Genomic DNA, 27395 nt, shown 5'->3' with positions numbered 1-27395 from the left:
ATTATTCATACTGTTTTTCTTCAATCTTTGCCCTTATCAAAATATTATGGTACAGATACTCTATCTAGAGCCATGACTTTCTTTTTTTTATTTTTTCTTTAAATTAAGATTTTTTCATCTTGAATTACTTGCTTGCTCTTGAATTACTTGCTTACACAAAACCTCGTAAAATCTTTATTCACAAGTTTGTACTGATAGATAAATTGTAAATATATTACCTTCTAAGAACACATGCAAAATATTTCAATAGTGGTATTTTAAAGGCCAGAGTTCTTCATCTTAACTTGTGTCAGAATAAGTTACCATGTTGTGTGAGAGTAGCAGATATATTTTATAGAGTGGGCCTGAAGAGACAGCAAAATAAACAAGATTGATTTAAAACATACTCATGAACTAAGACATAAACGCAGAAAAATGGTGTCATTGTTTTGATATGATTTACACAGTGAAATCAGGCAATGTTAAAAATAGTGGTCTTATTTTCCAGTCACTGTTCGATGAGGTACTTGCATCAGCAGCAGTTCTGCTGGTTTCCTGCTGGCTTGGGTTATAGTGTTTGCAGAGTAAGTTTAATTAACTGGTGTTGCCTCCATGTTTGATTACTGCTTGTACTGATTAAGTGTCTTCATAAAGTATTGTTTGGAAAATAATACGTAAGATTTTTTACTGAAATTTTTTGAAACGTGAACTGAGGCAACATACATGCTGCATTAGAATATATTAAAATATTTTGCTGTGCTTTTCCTGTATATAGATTCAGAATATGAACAACATAATCACTTTTCCGTTGGACAGTTTGCTGAAGGGAGATCTGAAAGGAGTAAAAGGGGTATGTTTATATTCTTATTTATGTACAAAATTGTCATTCATATAATAAATACATGTAGCTAATATATTAATTTTATTTGATTTTAATCTTTTTAGCTTAATAAACAAAATAATGCATTTTTATTATTGAGTCATCCTTTCTATTTGTGGTTTCACATACAGCATGCTGTTGTGACTACATATACAAAACATTTGGAAGCTTTAAAAGCAGTTCTGAGATACAGAAGATAAGCAGAGAAAGAGGTGTAAGAACTATAATTTACAGATGCTTACTTAGGTGAAGGGGGGTAGTGTTTTAAAGGATTTTCATCAATATATTTCCTTAGCATTCTAAACATGCCCGGAACTTTACAGGTTTGGAAGAAATGCACGTTATGCTGAATGAGCATGGCATTTTTCTTAACAAAGATTAAACCTACTTGTGCCCTGCAGATATTTCCTATTTGAAGTAATAATAACTTAGAACTCAAACGATAATATGTTTATAATAAATTTCAAAGCCTATAGCCAACAATCTTATTTGGCTTACGCTTCATTTACTACTGAGCAAACAGGAAGCAACTGGCAGCTATTGTTCTAAGACATTGAAGGAAGAACGAAAATGTACACAGACTAAAAATGGCCTCTGTAAGCTACTGGAGAATGAAAAGATTATTTATTAAGATATGCTTATGACCTCTGTGTTAGTTACCACATTTCGCTCCTCTTGTTCTTCTATTTTTCTGTGTCAAAATAAGTGCCCCTCATACAGTGTAGCTTCATGCCCCTGCTTTGAGAAAATAATCAAATGCTGCTTTAATTAATTCCATAATTGTTGAAGGACCTAGCTCATGTGAACTCCTAGAGATGCTTTTAAAAATCTGAATGTATTAATCCGATGTGCAAGATTACTTTTACACAGTCCTTAGGTGAGTTGTGCAGGAACAAGCAAAATACCTTGTTCTAGTAGGCATTGCAAAAGGCAAAGATTCATAGTTAGGTCTATAGTATCTTTCACATAAATAAGTAACTGCATTGTTATTTCTCTTTGTTTTTGACAGGACCTGAAAAAACCCTTTGATAAAGCTTGGAAGGACTATGAAACAAAAGTGTATGTATCTTTTAAACTTTTATATAGATGGGAAGTATAATGGAAATCTAGGAAGGATGTTATTTAGAATTAAGGTCCTAGAAAGAAGTCCTAGCTGGGAAGATTTTATTTGGATAAAAAAAAAAAGGAGCTGTAGTGCATAAACACAACCATTTCAAGTTGTGTAATAAACAACTTACTTCACGAGTAATATATATATATTTGTTTAATGCCATTAATGCCATTCTCTGGTAGAACTGTTTGCTTAATGAAGTTCCAAGTAATCAGCATAATCTCCCGCTACATGTTCTTCTACTTAAGTTGGGGAAGTTCTATTTTGATTGGGAAAGATTATTATTATTTTTTTAATAGTGTCCTTATTAGTACTCTGAATCTACTACATGTGAAAGTCAACTAGCTTTTCTGTCTTCCTCTACTTTTGGAGAACACTAAAAAGGAGAAGTTATCCACCCTGTGTTTTCATCTTTTAAGTACCAAAAGTATAGCAATGTAATTGTACTTCTTGATGTCATTTTAAGGATTTGTTGGTATTTTTCTCCTCCTCTTCGTGAACTAATTCACTGTAGTTAGCAAGTTTCTTTAGTCAGAAGAGCACAGAAGAAATGTCCATGTGTTTTCAAAAGTCTTAAAAAAAAAAAAAAAAAAGTCAAGAATACGTAAACCATATGTAATGTCTCTGGCTGTAGTAGGTCTTATGAGACTTGTGTCCAAAGCTGAGGTCTATAGTGGCTTAGTGGCTGCTGAGCCTTTGGCACTTACCAACAAAGTTGTGAGGATGGCGTGGGAGTAAGTTTGTTTACTGGTATGGCTCCAAAACAGTTTGCAATTCCAGATCAGTCCAGTACCAGGAACCTTACTGTACTACATGTATTTAGTGACGTTTATTTAAAGATACGAATGTTTTCTGCGTTTCCTGACAAGGTTGGATGCTCTCAGCAGGTGTACTGCACACTGTATCCAACTAAATGAATCAAATAAGTCAACAAAGCTTGACACCTAAGATCAAACAATTAATTTTGGTACCTCATATATCTGTAAATGGCTTAGTGCCCTTTCTCAGGAGTAGTTACAATTCCTGGGTTGGCCAAGTCAATTGTGTCAGCACAGCTGGTAGTCTCTGAAGTAGAATTTCGTAGTGGGTTTTATTCCTTACTCCTTACTTACTTATTCCTTATTCCTTCCTTACTTTATTCCTTATATTACCTGGGTTGTGACTATCAGTTGAGCTTTGTCAGTTATCCAGCCAGCATGTTTGATCTTCTGAGGTCATCAGCTCCACACGTATCAGACCATTTCTGATGATTCAGGTCCAGAAGAATCACATAGATCCCTGGCTGCCTAGGTTGGCTGAGAATCTAGCACCATTTTTTTTTCTTTTTGCAGTCACACAAAAGGTAATGATTCTCTGGTGCCTACTGAGCTGGCCTGTCTGAAGTCATGTGCAGACATTCTTCAGAAGTGGTTCCTGTAGGGTGTTTATTCACGAAAGCAACAAGTTGAGCAAATTAAATAAATCTCATTATTCCTTTTGTGAATAACAATGAAAAAGGTATAATTACTGCTTTCCAGGCTTGATTTTTGAGGAGGACCTTGGCGGTGTTACGTAGGTGAAAGTGCCTGTCTATAGCTGGGTTTTTGTAACAAGATATTCTGAAACGTTAACGTAAACCTCCAGCGCGAATCCTTGGAAGACTGTAACTGTGTCAAGATTGTGATTGTTCCAGTGCTTTTTGTTCTTAATTTCAGTGAATGATCCTGTTTGGTGCCCTGCCAATTTTCAGCTTTTGGAGTAATTAAGATTTCTAACCGTTGCCCATGTCAGTAGTTTGTCTCTGAGGATGGGCTGTAAGGAACACCCGTGTAATTTAGCCTGATATTGTCTACTTGTGCTTGATTACTGGATCTGAAAGCTTCTTTAATTATGTATAACTCATTCATAGTGATGTCCCACAAAGCTTATGTGCAGAATTGAAAATAAATACGTGTGCAGGCTGCTGGGACACACACCAAGAACCCTCTGTTCCTAGTGGACCAAGACCTCGGATGTTTTTAGAATTTCTCATGGAATATTCACGAGGGTGAGCATGTTCCAGTGATGTAAGGATTTGTGCTTTGATCCTCGGTTTGCTTATAGTAGCAGGTGATATGTTTCAGAGTTGCATACTCTAGAAATATTTTCCTTTTTCAAAAAATCTTAGTTAAGTACTTGAGGAATTAAAATGTCCATAGGAAATGTACTTGAATCTGTGTATTTGGGAAATCTCATTTGAGTTTAAAGACAGTAGATACCTAGAAAAAATGTTTTGCATACATTGTTACATTCAGCACCTGAAAATGCAATGTTGGCATTGTATTTATTTTCTCTGTGGGATCGAATCCAATGCTGCTGGTATGAGATCTTGAGATTATTTTTTTTTTTTTTTTCGTTTTAAGCAACTGTCTTGTAAAAACTCTGCATTCTGTCTTTGCTTTGAAACAAGACGCTTCGTTTTTGATCCCAGACCAGTTCTTTTCTCTGCTGTAAGGAGATACTTCTTTCCAAGTTACCTCTCTAGTTTTTGCAAGATTCTTTAACAAATGAAACACATTTCCTTGACAGTGCTGATTTCTAAACTACTTATGTCACAGTTTATTCAGCATCCAAAACCTGAAAGTAGCACATGTACATCAGGAAATTCTTTCAGATCCATTACCATTTTCTCTGATACTTCTGGGTGGTGGCTTGGTGCAGTTGCTGTGTTTTTAACTGCTAGCTTTTTAAGCAGTTAGATGAAAGCTCCACATCAGTATTCTAGAGTTTAAAGCTGTTCGTCTAGCCTGTTGGACTCCTTCACTTTGATCAAGACCAAAGGATCATCTGCTTGAGGCTTGGGATAGGGAGCCTGGGAATGCCATTTACAGGCAAATTCTTCAAAGGTTTTTTGTGACTATTTTTTTGGTTGTTGTTTTGCAAGAGCTTTTTGGGGCTTAAGTTTGACAGTCAAGAAATATTATTTTTCTGTGCAATCTGCCTCATTTCTACCAAGGAGAAGATCAATTCTCTCTAGTTTTGTTCAACTAAATTCAGAACAGATCTTCACTGACATGACACCCTTGCCTCTGCAGGAGGACTGTGGGATTTGTCAAACTATCTCATGTAGAAGATCAATTTCCAGACAAGTTGAGATGTTACTAGCTATTATTATTGAGCCTTGGCCTCTACAGATCTCATGCTGCAAGTTTAATGATGTGATTTTGAAGCTCGGGTGAGAATGTTAATTTGAGTCTGAACTTGTTGAGGTCAGCTTTTATCATCTACTAAGTTTTGGACATAGGAAAACCATGAAGTTTTTCTGGTTTGCTGGAGTTGCTATTATGTATGCCACTGAGGTTTCTAGAGATAATGACTGTTTTGATTCTGTGGCTGTTCCTAATGGATCTGAACTTCCTTATATCTGTGCATTTCGGTCATCCGTAGCAGTGAGGGAATGCAGAGTTGTTTCAAGAATTCTTAATCGTGTTGAATTTCTTTTTAGTAGTATCCACACAGCCTCTGCCTCAAAAAAAGAAAAGGGGGAAGAAAAAAAAAAAAGGCCAAGGACTAACCTCAGTGACCTACAGCTTGTGCTGCTGGAGTGGCGTGGTGTTGATAGCTGCAGGTTTGCTCAGTCTTCTTCAGTCTGTTGGACGACTCCTGGTTTGGACTGTGCTTAAAGCCAGTACTAGGATTATGCTTAGTTAGCTAGATTTTCCAGTGATACTTCTCTCGAATCTCTATCTTTTTTTTTTCACCTTTTTTTTTTTTCTTTTCCCTTTGGGTTAACTAACCATTCAAGGCTTCTAGGCAGCCTTTTGGTTTTGTCTGCCTGACTCTCTTTACCATATGCTTAAAATCATACCATTGGTCTTCATTTCCAAGTCACAAGTTCAGACCTGTGAAGCTAAACACCAAATAACAGTGGTATTTTCGTAGTCTGTGGAGAAGTGACGATGACTTCGCCCTGATTTCTGCCATGATAAGGAGATTCTTATCCAATTCTTCAGCTTGATAAGCAGAATACTTCGGATTCTTCCTTATAAAGACAACTTATTTGCCTTAGTATTTCATCTCACTTGCATGTTTTTGATGACATAGCAGGTGTTAATATAAATAATAAAAATTTGGCTTATTTGAAAAGAAATTCGGTTAATTCAAAATTGCTTTTTTTCCCCTTCTTTCCCATAACAATTTCTGAACTGCTTCTTCAAGCTCTGTATGAAATTGTGTGTTTAAAAATATTTATATAACTAGTCTTGTTTGGGAGAGTAATGTTAAGATCCATTCTTAAACTCTTGGATGACCATCCATCAATGTTGATTATTATGCAGTGTTGATTATTATTATTATTATTATCTCCCTGTAGATACCTAAATCCTTGTAGTATTTTCCTCAAGATCGCCTTAGCTGACGTAACTGAGGAAGGCCTTATACTTCGGAATTGTTCTTGAATAAGGGAGTAAGAGGAGCAAGTAACTCAAAGCTTTATGCCAACCTACTTTAATCAAAAATTGGGAATATCCTGAGGTGACATTCGTGAATAATTCATCTTTCCTCACCATCTGTCATTAGCATGCTCCAGTTGTAGCCCTGAAGATTTTTAAATGGTTTTAAGGGTAGTTCAAAGCAGTGTATTTCTCTTAGACCTCGGTTAGACTCTGTTTTGCCCATGTGAGCAGGAAAACGCTGTCTTTCCCCTGTGGGACAGCAGTGGGACTAGTCTGTCTGTGTCTTTGACTGGAACTGGTGCAGACGGGGCTCTTTTTGTGATGAGGCAGTTGCTTTCCCCCATGTACTTAAACACTAATGGCAGGCACGCCGGGGGAGCATATGGGGAAGGAGCGTACGTCATAACAACTGCTCGTGCTTCCAGCAGGCAGACCGTACCCAACAAGGCAGGGAGCCAGATTTCACCCATGTTCTTTAGTTTGATCAGTCCTGTTGTGGTAGAGTTCGACGTAGGTATTGTATTGCTTTTGTACAGGAGACACAACCAGAAACTTACCGAAGCATGTTATTTACGCCTTTTTTAGCTGTATGGCCATGTCTGTATTCCACACACAAACCTGTCTTTCCTGAAAAGAAAAAATGTTAATCTTTTTTGTTATAAAGATGACTTTATTTTTAGGCCTGTGAATATATATTATCTTCAGAAGTCTAATAAGTGCTGTGCTAATGCTATGAAAAATTAAAGCTTAATGAAAACTAACAAGCTTTTCTTGGGAAGTCTGGCTGGCTCCCTTTCCTCCTTTGCCATTCCCCTTTTAGAAGCGAGGCATGGAGTCTGTTATGCACACTTGAGTGAATAAAACAAGTTGTTTGAATGTGCTTGTGGGATTATGAGATCAAGGCAGTAGTCTGAAGTGCATTACATCACTGTGCAGGAATGCAAGCACGCGTTTCTAGATATAGCCATCATAAATGATTTGCTTCTGAACCATCTGAAGTCAATAGGAGAATGAACAAGTTCTTATTACAGTCTTCTGTAAAGGTGTCTGCATAGCTATGTGTTATTAAGTGATGATGTTTCCAGTCTGTTAAACTCATTTTTTGAGCAATATTTAAAAATAGTATCCAAAAACTTCCACGAGCTGTTCTCAAATTACTTCTTCAGGTCTGTACCTTGACTCAATAGATCACTGATATGCATAGATCATGGATACTTCTGCCACGTTTTCTTTTAAAGTATGTACATGAGGCAAATTGGAGGACAAATAATCTTGAAAACAGTGGCATAGAAAGTAAGTGCTAAGTGAGGTAGCTTTTATAAACTGCTTTGAGCCTGGGATTTCATGTGAAGTATTTTTATTTAGAAAGAGAATACTTTTGAATTAAATGGCAAAAGCTTTGAATGAATCTGCATATATAATGGATGAAATACTGGAAAGATTTGGACACGTTTTTCTCATTCTGCCCTCTTCTCCCCACCTCCCAGAGCAGGATGAGTGAAAGAGAAAAGCTGGAGATGACTTGCTTCTCTTTTCAGGACTTGGGTGATAGGAGAGATGGTAGGTGGTGCTTTGCTGTCAGCCTTGCCAGGCAGTAGGATAAAATCAGTTGGAGGCTCTCCCACTGCAAGACCAGAATGCCAGAGCTGAAGCTGCAGAGTCAGGCTGAAAAGGTAGACTGGACGAAGAAAGGATACTCGGAGGGAGAATGTGTAACACTATTCTGTGAAACAAAATAGCCCTTGGAAGCACTCTGTTTTCAAAAGTGCACCCCCTGAGCTTTCCAAGTGGTATTGCTGTTGTTCTGCACCTTCTCACCTGTGTACCCAGACTCAGCCTGGCTTACTGCTGCTACATCGGGAGGGAGAAGAAGAAAAACAGAGCTCCTGCCCAGCCAGCTTGCTGCTGCTGTGTCTACACAGGGCGTTCCAGGTGTTTACCCTTGTTCACTGATGGAAAATAAATGCCAGCCTTAGGCGTGTTAAACAGTAACAGGTCACATCCTTCTGAAAGATTTATTTTTTTATTTATTAAAAAGGAAAAGCAAAGAAAAAAGCATACTTTATGTTTGTTTATATCATGATATGTAGGGCACAAGTGACTTATTTGAGATTAAAATTTATACTGAAAAACAGTTGCTCCTCAAGTTGGAGCTTTACAAATTGTCATATAGGGAAACTTGAATGGGCAAGGCCACTTATTTCTCTCTCCTACTTTTTTTTGTTAGAATTCTTCGTCCTGTGTTTCAGCTGTACTTGTCTGTTACCCCGTCAGAGCTCGTTGTATATTAGTCATGTGCAGCTGTGTTGTAAATGGGCTGAAGGATGCTCAGATTTTAATGTTAGTCAGCAAGGTCCGTCTATATCTGCAATATGTGCAGCATGAGCTTCAAGAACAGCAATTTTACAAAACACTTGCTTCTTTCTTACTGCTCCTAAAAGATTTTCTGAGACTTTTCCCTATTTTCTTATTTATTTTGTTTCATTGATTTACCTGAAAAACCTGAATATGTCATAATATTTTGAAACCCCATTACGGTACATCGTACAAATGTCTTTGCCAGAAGGATTTGATTAATGTCACAGTGCAGTGCCGCTTGATGCTGCCAGACGCGGACTTGCCCCTTGCAATTTGATAGGAAACACAGCTAAACCTTAGCACCCAGAAGATTTGCATGTGGCACTGCCTTACATGGTTTCTTTGTTTCCCTAGAAACAGGATCAGAGAGGAAATGGCATGGTACTGTAAAACAACAGAACAGGTTACGTTCGGATTACAGAGCTGAAAAGGTAGTTGGAGACTGAAAGCATGAACAAAAAGGAAATGGAAACATGAAATATACCATTGTGTACTTCTGGTACTTGTTGCCAAGAGTTTAGTTTATATTCTGTTGTTGTTTTAAAGCATCACTGAAGTTGTTGAAGCTGTGAAACCATTTGCAAAGACCTCATCCTCCGAAGTGCTACCTGTTATCTGGTGTCTCACCTCTGAGTTTGTTTCCAAATCTAGCTTCCCTTTTACTTTGTGGAAACTTGTAGTTGCTACAAAAATGCAAGTGAAGCTCCATCAAATGGCTTCAAGGATGTCTTGTTTCCCTGAGTTATTTGGTGTATGTTGGTATGCTTTATTCTTGGTTTAACTACCTTACACCTGGGAGAGTATGCTTATCCTTCAAAGGGTAGTCCTTCCACCTGAGTCTAGCCTATTCTTGAAAAGGAATTCAATTTCTGAAAACAATGCTGTAATATTGTCCTTATTGTTTGACTTTTTGGGAGTTAGTGGTATTCTGGTTGAACTAACATTTATAAATGCCTCATGACGTGTAAATAAGCTCTTAATTTTAGGCATGGTTATGTCTATTGTTCTATATAAACAATAAAAACACTAGTAGCTGACAGTTATTAGACTTGAATCACATTTCATTGAATTCTTCAGCCTCGTGCATTGTTAGATGAATGTGGAAACGGAGATCACTGAAACCATCCTGGATCTTTGCTCTGAGGTTTGGCTTTTTTAGAACTATCAGGGATCCCAGAATGTTAACTTTCACCTGGTGTGCTGGAAAGGAGACGCATATTTGCCATTCTCAGTGACTCTTTTTTATGGTGGTATATTGTCCTTGTTCACAGTTGGTGTCTGCTTAATTCTTTTGTTCAGATTCAGTTTTCTATGGCTACAAAATGGCACGTTGACAGTAAGTAAGAGTATAGATTTTTTTTATTTTTATTTTTTTTAAGAAAATAGAACATTCTGGACTTGAGTTTTTCTTCAGGCAAATGAAGATTTTCAGAATATTTATTTCAAAGGAGAGGAGCTTTCCTCAGAACATCCCTTTCCTGGAGAACTTGATGTGCCAAGAAGGAGCGTAACGTTGGCTGGATGTGCTGGCTGCTGAAATGCTACAAGGGGTTGGCTCTGCTGGGCCTGCCGGTGATGTGAGAGTAATGGGGCTTTGTGAATGGCCTTTCAAAACATTTCCCTGTGGGAATGCTGTGGGATTAATGGGATTAATTCTAGTTTTCCCTTGCTGCTCGAGGTGTAAGAGGAGATAGTTTCTCATTCTTGAGAAGTGCGGAATATGCTGCTGACTGGACGTCCTCAGACCAGCTAGGATGTTTCCCCGTAAACTATTAGGGCAATGTTAACATCAGGTTAAGAGAGCACTTGAGACACGTCATCTCTTCAGAGAGAGAACTGAGAGACTCTTGACTGCCCAAGAGGAGGTGTGACAGTGCGTGTGTTATTTGGGCCTCTCGTCCGCTTCCTGTATTCCTGTGTGGTGCTTCCTCTCGTCCAAAAGCAGGATAGCATTTCCTCAGGAAGCCCTCTTCAGAATTTTCTGCTTCTAAGCTGTACGAGTGACAAAAGAAGTCTCCAAAAAGTGAATGCCCTCACGTATTTTGTTCTATTAGTATCTTTTTTCCATATCAGGCTGGGCTAACTGGGTAATAAAATTATGCTACTCTTTAGTAATAACAGGAAGAATAATTATAACAAATGCTGTAGGGGAGTTCTGCTTCATTGTGGGCATCGGCCATTCATTTATATTCTCCAGGAGAACCTTTTTTTATTCAGAGCTCTTGGAAAATGTTCGTGGAAACTTTTAGGGAATTAGGACAGCTGGTCTAGCAGACTTCTGGAGTCTGCAACGCAGCCGGCTGGCCGGCATTCCCGGTGCCAACTGGCTCAGTAGCAAGTAGAGATGGCAACTGTGATTTTGGCTTAAGAAACCCTGTATATATAGAAGATGACTTGATGACAGGCAAGACTCAATAAATCTGGTGACATAATTGAACTCTGTTAACCAGTGTTTGGTCAGCTGGGATTAAGCATGAATTTTAATTGAAAATGTAGGAGGATTACTTTGTAGATGGATTTTTTTTCTTCAACACAAGAACCGAGTCTCTTCCTCTCGTTTAGGATCTTCTCTTAGATTATGTCAGGAAATTATTTTAACAGATGATTGAATTAGATTTCAGCTACTGCATGTCATTGCTGATCTTTAGTCATTGTCAAATTTCAAATGAAATGGCATCTGGAAGTAAGTCGTATGCAAAGCTGCAAGGGTTTGGCTCTGCGTCTGCCAGTAGACTTTGCAAATAATCAGATTTCCTGATAGGCTTTGAATTTCGCACTTCACTGACTGATTCTTTGCCTTGTAGTACAAAAATAGAGAAGGAGAAAAAAGAGCATGCTAAGCTTCACGGGATGATCCGTACAGAAATAAGTGGAGCTGAAATTGCAGAAGAGATGGAGAAAGAGAGAAGGTTCTTCCAGTTACAGATGTGTGAGGTAAGATTCAACATGAAATCGGTATTACTCTGCTAATCTTTTTTAGGAACATTTTGAAAAACATAGTTGTCTTATGGCAAATGCGATGTTAAAAGGAAGTAGCAAGATATTAGTGGAGTCATATTGCTAAATTACATTTTTTCTGTCCTGATGTGCTAACTTTGCAGGGAATTTTCTAATTTCGCTTGCAAGTAAATTGCAGAATAAACAATGCAAAGCTCAGTTAAACGCTAAGAGATGATAATAAATAAGCCTTTACACTCCTACTTCACTCTAAGTTATTTTAAGCCCTAGATCATTCTCTGCATTGTTCCCTGCACCGCCAGCTGTTGCGGTATTATGTGAGGAAAGACACGAGTTTAGTACACTATTGGCTGGTACTGAAAAAAAGTGCTAAGGATGGAATCCAGTTGTCTTTCAAGATGTTTTAAAATGCTGCCACTTTGAAATCTTTGAAATCTCTGAAATTACCTTAAATCTGGAATAGCTGGGGCATATCCTGGGGCATGTCATATTTTCTGATTTTCAGAAAAAAGAAGATTATACTTGGTTAACTCTGAGTTAATAATAAAAGGGAACTTGGTTTTGTTTTAGTTAGTAAATCAGAAGTGCAATGTGTTGGAAGTTGTATCATAAATAAAAGCTAGCTCTCCATAAATTGTGAAAGTGAACCCAATACCAGATGCTTAGAACTCCACTTTGTACTAGCAGGAGTCAGAGGTGATTCTTCTGCCTAAATGTTGTCTAGTGTGCATACATTTAGGCCAGTCGTCTGTTCATCAGAACCAGCTTGACAAGCCACATCATTGAAAGCTGGCACTTAGATACAGCTTTATTTTATTTGTTTTAAAATATCTGGGGTGAAATAGTTATCCCATGTGGGTAAGCGAAAAACGGATGTGTTAGAGCATGTTCACCCCTTTGCCTGTAGGTCACTATCTGTGCAGGAGTTAATGTTTGCCCACATTTAACGGGCAGTTAAGCAAACCTGTAAATACCTGGCAATCTTACTTCTGCTTGCATGGCCATCATCTTTTGTGTTATGGCATTCAGGGGAGGAGCTGCCACTTAATATGGAATTTGTTCATGCGTAATGCAATCTAATTATACTTTTTTTGTAGCTCAGTGCTAAGATTTTTTTAAATATCATGCTAAACTGTAATTTTCTGTTATTACTGTGTGTAAGGAACTGGCAGAGAAAATGTTCAAATCAAAAAGCAGATTTAAAAAGATGGTTAAAATAATCCCTCTTTTTTTTTTTTTGAATAAACTGCTTTCTTGTTTAATGACATCTGTTTGGCCATGGATTTAACAACCAGTGAGATACATATCTTGATGGGCTGCTAGGTTTCAGAACAGGTTCCTAAGTTCACGGCACAAACTTTTATGCTTCCTTTAGTAGAGGCTTCCACTAGAGTCATGAAGGATAGGGTAACAATTTGAACTAATCATAGTGAAGTATCCCCACAAGGTATCAAAAAGCAGCAGTGGCAACTCTTGCTTTCGTGTGATTAACCCATGAAGCCACAGTTTGGCATATTCTTTTCAGGCCTTCTAAATCTGGAACTGTTAAAGCTTGTTGAAATATAACTGAAAATAAAATGTTAAATAATATTGTGGTAGTAATCATTAATTTCTTTTGTGAATTACTATTTTAACAGTACCTACTGAAAGTCAATGAAATCAAGATTAAAAAAGGAGTGGACTTACTTCAGAACTTGATCAAATATTTTCATGCTCAGTGCAAGTATGTTTTAGTTTTCTTTATACCTACACAATAATTGGAACAATATTTTGCTTTCAGCTTTTGACATAATTGTAATACTTTTCTGGATTTTAAAACATAAATCTATAAATAAGGAAAGATTAAATTGGTCTCATTAAATCTTTTGACAAATTGCTTTTGTCAAACAGATCAGTAATTGAGTTTCTTACAATATTCCAAAGCATATAATGTGTTTTAGTTAGTACCATAGAATATAATTGCTTGTTCCAAAGGAGTGCCACACAATAATTTGGCATGTTTCGTAAACTACTGCTGAAAAAGAGCTATTAGTTTGGTCAGTTAGTTAGTGGTGTATTAGTTTTGACATTGGTTGTTGTTTTTTTTTTTTACCTTTGTACCTGGCAATGATCTAAATTAATTCTATGCTCAAAGAAAATAAATTGCATAAACAGTGGGATCAAACTGTATTTAAAAATCTCACTTTTTCTTTCAAATTAATTGGGGGACTCAGTATTAAAACACAAAGAATGATGTTCCTTTTCATGGTAATCTTACAGATCAATAATATAGCAATAAAGCCATAGCTATAAACTTGAAAGAGCTCCTGTCAGCCTGTTAAAATCAGTGAATTTTTATCTTAAAAGATCAGTCTGAATAAATGTAGTTTTTTATATGTATAACTATGTTGCTTTAAAATTGGTTTCACTCCTGCTTTGTTACTCATCTCCTGTCCATTTAATAAAATTTCCACAACATAAATGCTGTGTTGTGTTGTCACTTTCATGTCTTCTTCCCAGAGTGAAAGTATTTCTTTCGCTAACGTGGCAGCAATTTTTTAATCGTATGTGTATACCGGTGGTTTCTTTGAATGTATTTTTAAAATCTTACCTATTTTAAAGAGCTGCAATATTCTCTATTGGAATAGAAAACATTACTGTGCCAATACACTGATACGTATTATACAGTATGATGTAGCATACAGTTTGCATGTAGGCTGTAAATAATGCTTGGGAAGCAAAGAGGCTTTCCTTTAGAGGGAAGATTTCATCGGGTGTGAAATGATTGGGCTCCAAGAAGTCACAATTATTTTATACCTGCTAGAGCTTTTACTGTTCTACAATGAATCTTGCTTGTTCTGGGCCATCAGAAAAAAAGGGATTAGAACCTGTATTTGTTGTGAGAGTGAAGAAAAATTATGTGGCAGTGGGTTGTGTCAGTACTGAATCTACTTAAGGATTTTGCATGTTAGAATAAGCTATGATGGAAATAAAGATGTGAATTAGTCAAAGAAGAATAAAAAATAAATTTTTAAGGTTTTGAAGCTTATGGCATGGCATAATTTGTATGTCTTCTCTTGGCAACTTTTTAAATAGAAAATACAAAGTAAGGTTTAATAAGTCTGCTTTTTTTTTTTTTTAAGTTTCTTTCAGGATGGGTTAAAAGCAGTTGAAAGTCTTAAGCCTTCAATTGAGACACTGTCGACAGATCTTTATACAGTGAGTCAGCAACCTTTCGCTTTCTTTATGCTTAGTTTTTTACAGTAGAACTGTGAACGTTTTTGTTCAAGTTGCTTGACTGGTTTAGTATTATTTTAAAGTTTTGAGGAGATTTTTGAGTAAAATTTTGTTTTAATATCATGTCCAGGAGCTTTAGATCCAGTTCAGAGCCCCCCTGTGTAAAATGTCAGGAAAAGAGCCTCTACCATAAAATGTTTGCAGACTAAGTGAAAAACAACATATGGTTTCAAATTGAACACAAGGAAACAAGAACAGTGTGAGGCAATATTGAATTCTTAACCCAGCAACATCCTAGCCATTATCGAGTTTTCTGAAGATAAAAAGGAAAATAAATTTATCATGGTATCTTTTCTCTTTGTGTTTTCATTCTTGCTGAACATTTCTCAGAAAAATGAACCAATTAAGTAGCAAGTTTGGAAGAACTGTGTTGAAAAAGAAACAATAATGCTATTTTTAACCTGTGTTTTTCTTCATTCAAGATTAAACAAGCACAAGATGAGGAAAGAAGACAATTAACGCAGCTTAGAGATATTTTAAAATCAGCACTCCAGGTTGATCAGAAAGAGGTGAGCATACAAGGTGATTTGATGTTGGAATGCCCATTATAATTTCTTCCAATCTAGTGTTAATTTTTGAAATAGAATTATTTTAACTTTCATCAGCCACATACCTTTTTTTGTTTCTTCATCTTTGCTTTGATGCTGATGGTGAATGTTTCTGAAGGTGTGTTTTTTAAAGAGATTCTCGCTAAAATGCATGAGACAAGAATTTATTTTTGCTACTGCTATTGCAAAACACTTAAGTTGATGCACTGTCTGTGAGCTGACTGCAAGGAGTGTCTGTGTGGCTCAAACTGAGAGTGGAAGAACTTTGACAGTAACAGGGAGACCCAATTAATATAATCTTGTCTCACAGAAATATTCTGTGCAGTATGAAGATTATGTAAAACTGAACTCCAAATCCCAAAACGCTGCTGTCACCATCTGCAAAAAGTACAATGAAGCTTGCTGTTCTGCTGCAAAGATGCCAGTTTTCGAAGGTGCAAAAGATCACAGATGGGTCAGTTCAGCGACCTAACAAATTATTTTTCGAGCTTCAGTTGTTATTGCTGTTAGATTTAAAGCATTATGGAGTAATATTATTTGGCAAGCTCTGATCTGGAGCCAAGCATCTTTTGTATAATCTAATCCTAAACATTAGGGCTACTTTTGTTTCAGATTGCTAGTGCTTCCTCTTCACAGAAATAAAATCCAGCCAGCTTCCTTTGTGTGGCTGCTGGGCTGTGAGTAAGTGATGAATGAACCCCTCCCTTTTCAGATTCTTGTTCTGAGACGCGTTACAAAGAAATAGTTTAGTCTGTAGACCTCGGACTTCCTTGATCTTTCTCAGTCTTGCTTTCATCTTCTCATGAAGTTTATGCTGGCTCATAGCTTTAATAGGTGGCAGGCTTGCTGATAGGCATTAAATGCTCTTCACATCGAGGTGCTGTTTGTTGCCACGTGAAGTTTGTGGTAAAGATCATTGTGTACAAAGTCCTATTCAGTCTACAGACACTTTCTTAGGTTCTGCCTGGTGTTTAGGACTTACTGAGGTGTGTATTTGCTAAATAAAACTTTCAAAATTGAACTTTGTGGAGTGAAAGACTAGTGATTCTAACAGAAATGGTGAGTACTTGGGATTCACCATTGACTGTCTACTCTAATCAAGGAATCTTTGTTGTTAAGGGCATGTTAGCAGGCTTCCTGTTCTGTTCAGGTCTTCGTTCAAGAGAGGTAACAGAAGCAGTTGGTTTTTATGATTGCTGGGAAAGTTGTTCCTCTGTGTTCGCCTGTTTATCAGAGATACTGATATTAACGTATAGGGAAGGCACGGTGAGCACACATCTTTTCACAGACTGAAAAATTTAATGGTATACATGGATTTTTTACTTGTACTGGTTTTGTTGCATGTAAAAATAGAAGTATTGAAAATGCTTTATTCTATATTCATTATATATCAATTCTGCAAATACAGCTATAGATACTACCTGCAGAGCATGAGAAGTAATATAATTATTAAAGTTGTTTGAAAACATCAATTAATCAGTGGGATGTCAAACAATCCGGTTATAACTTACTGTACAATCCACCAGTATTATTCTTGTTGCACTGTAATTTCCTTTACTATAACTGTTTTCTTTTTCCTTCCTGAAATGCATTTACATTTTGTGACCGAAGTCTAGGAGAGTAAGTGTTGCTATGTTTTAATGAAAATAGTTGGCATGCTTTCTTTCCATTCAGATTTCAAGAAACTGGATTTGTCCTCTGAGCTTTTTTCAGCTGGTGTGAGACGAGTGGTTCTTTTTTCCTCCTCTTGTGTTTGTTGTAATACTTCCCCCCACAAAAAAAAAAAAGGGGGGGAGGGGGTCGAGGAAAGTTGTCAGATTGATCTTGAGAAAGGAAATTACAGTAGGTCAAATTAGTAATTTCCTATTTTCTCTCTTCTGGGAATTAAATCCAGTTGCTTGATTTGATGTTCTTGCAAGATTTTAAAGATGTGTCTATTTTTAATCATTTAATACATGAAGTCCGTTTTAATAGAACATTGCTGAACATTTCTGTTGTTTTTTTTTTAAAAAAAAAAAAAAGACATTAATATTCACAGTCAACCTTTTTTGTTGTGTCTGAATACATTGTCTTCTCCTGCACTGAACTTCCTCAAACCTGATTTGTACTGAAACTTTTTTTTAAAGGTCTTTGTGTGTCCATCTTGGTAAAAAGTTAGAATTGAAGGTAGCCTCAGAGTAGTGTTTAGATCTCCTTCTACTTCCTGTACCTCTTTGGTAGAACCTGCAATTTCTTTAGGCCACTGCAAAGTAGGATAAACTTTGTCTTAACAAAGTGTTTGGTAGCTATGCTGTAGGAGAGGCTGCCTGCAGGAGATTCTGGCAGATGCATCTGCTGGAAACTCTGTGGGACTGATAAGGGGTGGGTCTCTGAAAAATCCTCCTGGCGATGATACTGCAAATTCGAGAGAACCTCAGGCTCTTGGAAAGCTGTAAGGACTTTTTGGCAGCTTTATGCACAGAAGGGATCCAGGCAGTCTGAGTGCCTGCTACATGGGAGCTATGAAACAGCTAGCCAAAATTTTCAGTGCATAAGTTAAAGTACCTCGCATGGAAAGCTCTGTTGTGTTCAAATAGTGGGGTTGATAGCCAGGTTTTTAGGCTCTCTCTTGCCGTACAGGATACTGTTGCCACATTTCTTGAATTTTTAGTAGTGTTATTCAGCTTGATTTAGAAGTCTTTATAAGAATTTGAAAGAAATCATTTCCAACCTGTTTCTAGTCAGAGAAGTGATTCACTATAAACATGCTTCAATGAAATGACTCACCTTTTTCTGTAGGCCTATCTGCATTTCAAAGCTGATAAAGTGGACAAAGTTCAGCTTCTTAGGCTCGTGTACTTCAGTCTGTTCTGAGCTTAGTATGTTTGAGAGAGATTTAAAACGGCAGTACTCTGTGCTAGGTATAGCTAGGTATATCCTGTGTCCTGCGGTGATCCGTTTCCCTGTAGGTAATGTACATTGTTCCTGTTCCACTGGATCTGCCCCTGTTATCTGCGATTTGTCCTCCTGTTACGTGGAATTTGCAAACCAGAAATAAGGGAGCCCACATATGGAAAAGGCGTGCTGAAATTGCCTGGAAGGATGTGAATTGTTAGGGTGATTCGTCATATGGCATCGCATCTTTTAGGAGCTAGACCAAAACTGTGAACTGGCTTGACAAAGGGCTGTGGAAAAGCATCATCTGGAAATCAATCACACAGGACACTATAGATTCGGGCATGGCCCGAACCAGGGATTTGAAACTGGAAAGTCTCCTGGTCTTGTCCTTAGCTCCTTGTCATGAAATAATATTAAATTTTTTAAAGATACCGTCCATAGCAATGAATGTGTGGAAATGCACGTCATCCGCAGCAGCTTCCTCCCTAGCTGAAATCGGGCAGGAAGCTTGTATTGCTGGCTCGCCAGTTTGGCCAAACATAGCAACTGAGAGTAAACAGCAACTGAAGGAAGGTAGCTGAGATGCAGCAGAAAATAGGCCACAAAAAGTAGCAGCACCGTCTTAACTAATGGGAATTCTGCTCTGGGCAGGTGTTGGAGGTCATCTGAAACCTCGGCGTAATTGAGGATGTGGAGAACGGAGATTAATTTCCTGTAAGACCTCTAATCTTCTTGGAAATGGAGTTCTGTTACTGAAGCAACACAGTAATGGGAGGCGGAGATTAAGGCAGTGGTAGGACATTACAGGCAGTGTCAGATCAGATTTTCTCCAGAAGTCAGTAAAAGTACGCAAGCAGGGATTGTTCTGCAGCCTGCCTTCAGCTCTGCTCACCGCTGAGGCTGAGCCTGACGTCCTGCAGCTGTGGAGTTGTAAGTGCACCAAACAGGGCTCGTAGGTGGTGGCTCTGTCCCTACCGCATTTCTGACCTGTCACACCATGCCATTACTGCTGATCCTGAGCAACTTTGGCTGCAGCAGGAGCTGGGACAACAAGAATGTGCTGCTGGAGCTCAAAAAGGTGCAGCACTACATCTGAGCTGGCGCTTCTGGGGAAAAGCACGGTCCAAGCTTGTTCTTAGTTTTAGTTGTTTGCTTTTTTCCTCACTCACATCCAGAGATAAGCCTTACATCTAGGCTAATGAAGTGTATGAATCAAATTGTAATTAGAGAGAAATCTTCTAAACTCATACTTTTTGTATTTATATATGTTTTACTTTATCACGTGTACACTCTGGAATCCCAAACTGATGTATCTTGTGACCATATTCGTAGCATATCTGAGACGTACTGACTCATCTTTTTACAAACGAGGATTTTTGTCAAATTACTACATTTATATCATAATAGCACTTAAGTGTTTGTCTGGAGTAGCTCAGATAGTCAGTTAAGTGAGCTGCTTTCTTTGTGGTATTTTTTCTACTATACTTGTATTTTCTGCCACCTATAACTAAGGTGTATTACATCCATATAGAAAAGAAAATAAATTTTATAAACGTCGGTCACTGTTAGTGTATGCATTGAAAAGTTCATCCCATTGTGTTGCTGCTGCTAAGACAGCATGACCCATCGGATTCCTTACTGTGAGGTTCTTATTTTTTAAGGAGTTGGACTCTTGCAGCAGTGAGCCCTGCATCTGGGTAGTACTGATAGCAGTGACAGTAGTTTAGTTTAATCCTTGTCACTTTCTGTCACAGCATTCTATTTTGTTCAAGATAATTTGGTTTGATTTAAGTTATTCTTCTTATGGAAATAATTTAATTTTTTTCTACTAAATCCTGAGTGCCTCCTGAACCATGCTTCTAGTAAGTCTCTCTTGCTCTTCAAAACAAATAGCTCAGCTCAGTTTCCACAAGGAAAACCACTTTCAATTTATTTGTGCTTATTATTATTTAACAATGGAAGTGTGCACTAGGAATTACAGGTAATAATAATTTTTAGTGTTTATACACAGCAATGTTTGTACGAGTTGGAAAGCCAGATGCTCAGTTACTGTTCAGATTAAATATATATATATAAAGGCAGTAGCAAAGCTAAATGTAAGCAAGGGGATTTTGGCAGGTGCTAGTGAACACTAGAACACTACTTCTTAAGTTTTTTGGTGGTTTTTTTTTGCCATCTGAAAAATAAATGGATTTTGTTCTTCTCACCGAGGAGGAAGAATGTGCTTCGTTTGGCCTGTAGGATTAGAGCAGGAGGAAGGGCTCTGAAACTCATTAGTAAAAGAGATATTTTGGGTGAAACTGGAATGCATTACAAATTGCTGTTCTCTATGTTTCAGGATTCTCAGATTCGTCAGAGTACAGCTTACAGTTTACATCAGCCTCAGGGAAACAAGGAACATGGCACTGAACGAAATGGTAGCCTGTACAAGAAAAGTGATGGGTAAGTACTGCTGGACTCCACTGGGGGGGGGAAGGTCTTAGGAGCAAAATGATGTAATAATATTATAAAAACTGAGTCGCTTTTTTTTTTTTTCCCTTTAAACCAGAATCAGAAAAGTGTGGCAGAAAAGGAAGTGCTCAGTTAAAAATGGTTTTCTTACAATTTCCCATGGTACAGTAAGTATTTGTTTACAGTATTTTATGTACATGGTTGCTAATACAAAAAAGAAAAACTATGCTGGTCTATATTTATAATTTGGAATTAGCTACATTCCTGATGCAGTGCTTTCAATGTGATGGGTACATATTTTTAAGGCAATCTTTCAGAAGTATATCAAGACATACACAGTATCTAAAAATACAACTGTTTTAATGCTAATGATGCTAATGGGAAAAAAATGCTTTTTTAAGGGCTCATTTTGTTCATATAAGCTGTTCATATTTTACCAGACTATCTAAAAATACGAATTCTAACTCCAGTATTATGGAAAGATACAGTTGGGCGTTAAGCCATCTTTTACATACGGTTGAAACAGCTTTATATTTAGAAGACAATCTGAAAGAATACTGAATCTCATTTCTCCCCCAGACTTGTTTCTCTATGATAATGTGTAAGAAGGTAACTTTCCTGGAGAGCAGATGTTGGAGAAAATTAACTTTGAAGGCAAATTCTACCAGAAAGATGAGAGGGCATTAGAAGCCCCTCTTTCTTTGATACCAGTATTTGCAACATGTTAACAAACTTGTAATACTTTCTACTTTAATTTTTAAAATTTTATACTTTCATAATTTATACTTGCATGGTTTTTATTCTTGGCTTTGAACTCAGCCTTCTCCCTTTCCATTAACCTTCGTCTTTTTATGTTGCACTCTCAAAACTTTAAGTTTCTTAAGGCAAAAATCAACTCAGTGACAGTATTTCCCATTCTTTGTCCAATAAACAGTCCCGTTTCTTGCTCCGCTTATGAACCCTTCTGTTCTTCATCCTGTTATGCGTGTTGCTATAACTACAAGTTGACCCTGGCAGCAAAAATGAATCAATCTCTCATTTGTGCATCTAGCCACAAGCTGTTGCTTTCTGAATTGACAACCGGGAACTAAAGAGGAATGCAAAAACAGGCCTGCAAAGTAGAGTCATTATAACTTTGGGACTGTCCACCAGTTTATCCCCGTTTGAGTGTGTATGAGTGCGTCTTTGTCAGAGAAGAGTCTATTGGTATTTCTATACTCAAGTCTCCATGTGCTGCAAATGGACTTGGCACTGGACTTGCTGTAGTGGGACCAGGAGGACTGGAGCGAGGGCAGCTCAGAGCTGCCAGAGGTTACAACATCCACTTGTGGAGCAGAATTTTAATCTAAGTGCACTTACTGAGTTCTGTCAAGATACTGTTCTGTTCTTTTATGAGTTGTCTACCAGATGGTCAGACACTTTTAGAAGCAGATTGGTGGAACTGTAGCTGGGAATCAGTTGTTTAAGGTAGATGCTTAAATGCAGGTTCAGCTGTGTAGGTTTCACAAGTTTGGTCTTGATCTTTTTGTAATAAAAAATTAAGGGAATACCATCTCATTTTAAAATTTACTTCAATTTTTACTCATTTGCTTAGTTACTCCTTATATATTGATGGCAGTTTTGTGCAAAAATCAATGCTTATTTCATAGACATTGAAAAGGGTAGAGACAATTTCTATTTCTTAAGGATTTTTTGAGTATCCTCTGAGATTTTTGAAGCAATAGCATTGATTTCCAGGCATTGTCAGGGCTGATATTTCTTGATCTCTAAAATATGACGTGTCATTATCTTTTCCTAGCTGTTCATCAAAATGAGCCATCTCTCAGAAATTCAGTTATCAGTTTTGTTTGCTTTATTAAATACAAATTGTAAGTGCCTTTCCTTTAAAGGCTACCTTTTCTTCACGGACATCTGTTCTTTGGTCTTGTAGCCTCTCAGATTTTTATGAAGGACTGGGATTCTTTGGCTAATTTCTAGAACAGCCGTCTTCAGGCAGTTCCAGATGCTGTATTCTGACTTAAATTTCCCTGCCAAGTGCTCTTCTGATACAGACAGGGAGAATATGATTTGTTCTCACCTCACTGTAATGCTGAACATGTCTATATCAGCATCTGTGCAGAAGCTAGATTTTGAGACATCTAAAAGCTTCAAAGCAATTAGCATTCATGGAACAATGCACAAGATAAAAATTGACTGAAAAATAGGCAGAGCTCCTTTGTAATTATTAGCAATTGGAAAATTTCTGACATCTACCTGACTGCAATTTAACATATGTGGTTGAAAAAAAAAACAAGATAGAAGCCAATTGAACGATATGAATAGGAATTCATATGTGGTTTCTGAATCAAGGAAAAACTTACATTTGAAGAACCTCAGATTTCTCAAAGTTGATTTGATTTTCAAGAGCTTAAATGATATTTGCTGGTTGTCTGCAAAAAAAAAAGAAATATGAGAATGTTATTATCAAGGAATCTTTTTTGGTTGTTCTTTACTTCTGGAAACTTTAGTCTACCGTTATGATTAATGGGACAACCTGAGCACAGAAGAGTCGGATTTAATCTATTGATTCTTAGTAAATCACTGTGGTATCTGGAAAAAATGCGTGATGCAAACAGCCAGCCAGCCTGTTGAGTAAGTGGGCACATTTGCCCATGCCTTTTGTAAAAATCAGCCCTGTATCACGGAACTCCTCAGGATGGTGTCAGAAGCCAAACTTTGTGATTCCTGCATGTGTTGCTTGTTGGATGTAACGCAGGATGCATTGTAAGTCATTTTGGTGGATGGAAGGTGACAGTTTTTCCAGGAAGGAACATGAATTCATGCTGAGGTCTGTGTGCATGAGGGGTGGCAGCACATCTTTTCTAGGAATTGGTGTGTTAATGTGGATGTCCAAAAATTTGGTAGTAGTGTAAGCTTTATTTATTCAGTCAGAGACACAAGCAGGAGAACAAAGCCCAGAGATTTCAAACAGAGAATTTAATAGCAGTTACACGTTTGCTACCATTCTCTACTTCTAGCGTCTGCCAAAAGTCTGGAACAACCTACAGTGTTGTATGTCTAAGAGATTTATTTATACAGCCTTGCCTCTTTTTGTCCCAGGGCTCTGACCTCTCCCCTGAGGAACATCTGCCATGGGATGGAAACGTGTTGTTCACCAAGTAGTGGGCATGGGGATACTGTTATTTGGCTGCAGGATAGAAGGATGGATGTGGTGATAACAGCCAAATGCTAAGATGTTGGTTTTATTTTTTCTGTATTTGTTTATTTGTTTGTGGATTTTTTAAATTTTTTTTAATACAGTTGTTAATGCTGATCCTCTTAGAGGGTTAAGGAGGTTCCCAGTTAAAAAGCTTTGAAATATGGCTGCATTCCAAAGTTGTCACATTGGCCCAGGATGTGTTTTAAGTTGTTGCAGGCATTTCCATTGGTTCTGAAATCATGATACAGAATTGTTGTACTGCACTCTGCTATTCAGAGAGAAGTCTCTGTGTATTGGTCCTCTCTGAAACAATTTGATGGGTCCACTTACAGCTTCATATTTCAGGAGATACAGAAAATGAGTTAAGTCGTGTATGAACTTCAGCTCCAAAGTCCTGGGGACTTTTCTGTAGTTTCCAGCAAGTGGATTCTTTCTTATCCAGAATTTACTTACATTTTTACATTCTCATACAATCTGTGAGAAGGATACATACTAGCTGCCCAGTGGCTTCTTTAACACATTTTGATTTTTTTTGCTTTATCTTGTATTTTCGTTATAGGCAGCTTCTGGACACTTCTTGGACAACAAACACATTAAAAATTTAAACACTGGAAACTGTATTGCTATGACTATTGAGTATATTTAAACATAACCAAGAAAATAGGCCCAAGTTGGCATTTTCAAGATGTTTTCTCGCATACTTCTAGTTTCAGAGAGCTCTTGCTGTTTGTAGGCTAAAATAATGAAAACTGTGCCCTTTTACTGCTAAATGGAATGTCTGGAATTCAAAAAGCTACTTACTAGGCAGAGAATACAATGTGGTTGTCAATTAATTGTCATCTTACTGCTTCCAAAACCTCTCATGGGTACAATTTGGTTGACACAGTCCAGCAAATGGCCTGCAGGTTTGTTGTTTCAAAGCATGAATGACTTTGTCTGCTGGTTATGTTGCGCAAAGCATGAGCACATTGTTTTTCAAGGACGCTGTGACATTAAAAAAAATACGTATGTGATTGTTTTCCTTATGTTCCTCCATGGTTTTGATCTTTTCCTGGTCTTCCAATATAATGATGTTATCCTTTTTTTGCCAGCTACATCATTTTATCAGATTGTTTTTAGGAAATCTGTATGCATTCAGACTTGTTCTCCCTTCTTTTTGAATGAAATGTTTTCATCCGTAAATTTAGAAGAGATTAAGAAGATCTACATTTCTTATGATTCATTGCAAGTTACTTAACATTATGCGACAGTTCAGCTTCATTTGACAATTCTTGTTTGTAAATAATTAAATCTTGTTTTAGCAGCTTGATAGATTAAAAAGGTTAGAACACAACATTAAGCATGGTAATGTGTTTATGTATATTTTGATCTTTACAACAGTAATTTCTTAATTCCTAATCCCTCAAGTCAAGGTTGCAAACATAACGTCTGTCTAGGTCCTACCCCAGATCTGTAGACAGGCAACTTAAGAGAAAGAAGAGATTAGTTGCAGAATTGCTGTTTGAAAAGTTTTCGTAGCCTTTATGAGATAATTTCAAAATGAAATTTGCTTATTCATTTTGCTGTTAATAAAGCATTGCCACTTTTTATTCAGTAAGGAACTGAAGTAGGTGGGATGAACTTGACTAGAAATCATATATCCCTGTAGAATATAACATTCTGTTTAACTACATTTTTTGATAATGAACTGCCTCAGCTTAGTTTTGCATATGTTTGTTGCAAGACTTCTCTGTGCAAATTTCTTATTTTCCTTCAGTTTGGAAGGCTGGTTGGGATTAAATGTCTGCTGAGAGTCTTTCCCTTTCTTCACTGATTATTGAAAACCTAGATGACTAACTTTTTAAAACTATATGTTAGAGGGTTGAATTAAAGTAAGATGTATGTCTTTTTGTTATAGCTGATTGTTTGAGATAAATATTACCGGTAAGGTGATCAAAGTAATGACAGTTAAAGTGATATCACCTCTCCCCCCTTTCAAAATTCTAGTGTTTATCCAGTTATCAGTAAACAAAATAGCCAAATATAAGAAAACATAGTTTACAAACCAGAAGAAAGCATAAATCAAAACCTGGATACCTTAAAAGTTGAAGTAGCAGCCATTTGTCAAGTCTTTTTGGCCAGTCAGATTTTATCCCATGTTTTTGGACTGCAGGGCTCAGTCAGTATGAGTATACTAAAGCTTGTATCTTGTTTTATCTTCAAACAGGCTAACCGACCTCCCGCAAAGCTCAATCTGTTAACCTGCCAAGTGAAAACAAATCCAGAGGAGAAAAAGTGTTTTGACCTCATATCACGTAGGTTTGTTGTTTACTTCTTTTTACTTGCAGTTAATATCAAAGGGGTTTGCATTATTTATGAAGGCGTGTCAATAATCAACTTAAATATTTTACCATTTAAGAAATGCTAAAATAAAATAAAATAAAGGCTTTATAAAATGCCTTTTCTAGGACAGTTTACCATTTCATGCATCTTAGCATAATGCAAACTAACTATATCTATTTGGAAGACTACTTTTTTATAGACCTTTGTTTACTCCAAGTACTCCTATATCATTTTTTGCCACCGTACAATAGGGTAACAATATTTTTGCTGTGACATCACTCTTCTTATGGAAAATGTCAGAGCTGATCATCTCAGAAAGTTATAACTTTGTACAGGATCAAAAGAAGGCTTAAATCACACTTTCTGTGTTTGATTTAATTGGAAAATCCTAGGGCTTATCCTGACTGTGTCTTTATCTTGATGGTGTCTTTGAGCCTGACAAGTTTGTTTTGCCTTTTTTGATTACTGTGGTTTAAGAGCTCGTTTGGAAACTTGAAACCTTTGTTGTACACAGATGACCTCAAATAAGGAGTCTATATTTTAGACACTCCCCACCTTGCCATCAGCAGAACTTTAGGCTTATGATTACTGAGGTTATATCTAGAATATGGAAAAATTACTGTGCTCTCCCGCTGCTTGAGTAATAAAATCACAGCACTGAAGAAAGGTTTCTGTGTAAAGAGCAACAAGCCACCTTGTGTAAACACAGATGAACTAACTGTACCCAGTGCAAGTGAAACTTGCTGAATAGACTTTTTGGCTGTCAACGCTCCAGAGATGAGACTAGAGACCTTAGGAATCAAACACCAATAAATCTTAGATTTTTCCAAGAGTTTTCTGCAAAACCAGTTTTTTAATCTGTACATGAATTATTTATTGTGCAGACGACAGGACGTACCACTTTCAAGCAGAGGATGAACAGGAATGTCAAATGTGAGTTACTTTGCTAATTTTATTTCTGATACTGGTGTCCTTCTGAGATATTACCGTGAACTTTAGAAGTGCTGAAGCATTTAATAGCAAA

General features: G+C 37.2%; 1 protein-coding gene across 4 annotated transcripts in view; it reads left to right on the top strand.

The window, feature by feature from the left end:
- Nucleotides 1–27395, top strand: part of ASAP2 (ArfGAP with SH3 domain, ankyrin repeat and PH domain 2) — an 88023-nt gene that overhangs the window by 35537 nt on the left and 25091 nt on the right. For all 4 annotated transcript variants that reach the window (XM_035542893.1, XM_035542897.1, XM_035542898.1 and 1 more), the window contains exons 4-13: nt 755–829; nt 1869–1918; nt 11545–11674; nt 13336–13421; nt 14821–14896; nt 15397–15483; nt 20738–20841; nt 20948–21017; nt 26256–26343; nt 27256–27304. In XM_035542893.1, coding sequence (XP_035398786.1) covers nt 755–829; nt 1869–1918; nt 11545–11674; nt 13336–13421; nt 14821–14896; nt 15397–15483; nt 20738–20841; nt 20948–21017; nt 26256–26343; nt 27256–27304 — 815 coding nt within the window. The remainder of the gene's footprint in view (nt 1–754; nt 830–1868; nt 1919–11544; nt 11675–13335; nt 13422–14820; nt 14897–15396; nt 15484–20737; nt 20842–20947; nt 21018–26255; nt 26344–27255; nt 27305–27395) is intronic.

The sequence above is a fragment of the Cygnus atratus genome, chromosome 3 (genome assembly GCF_013377495.2).
Source record: "Cygnus atratus isolate AKBS03 ecotype Queensland, Australia chromosome 3, CAtr_DNAZoo_HiC_assembly, whole genome shotgun sequence".
In the NCBI taxonomy this organism is placed as follows: Eukaryota; Metazoa; Chordata; class Aves; order Anseriformes; family Anatidae; genus Cygnus; species Cygnus atratus.
The sequence above is the reverse complement of the archived record's forward strand: the minus strand, read 5'-3'. Positions and strand labels throughout refer to the sequence as shown.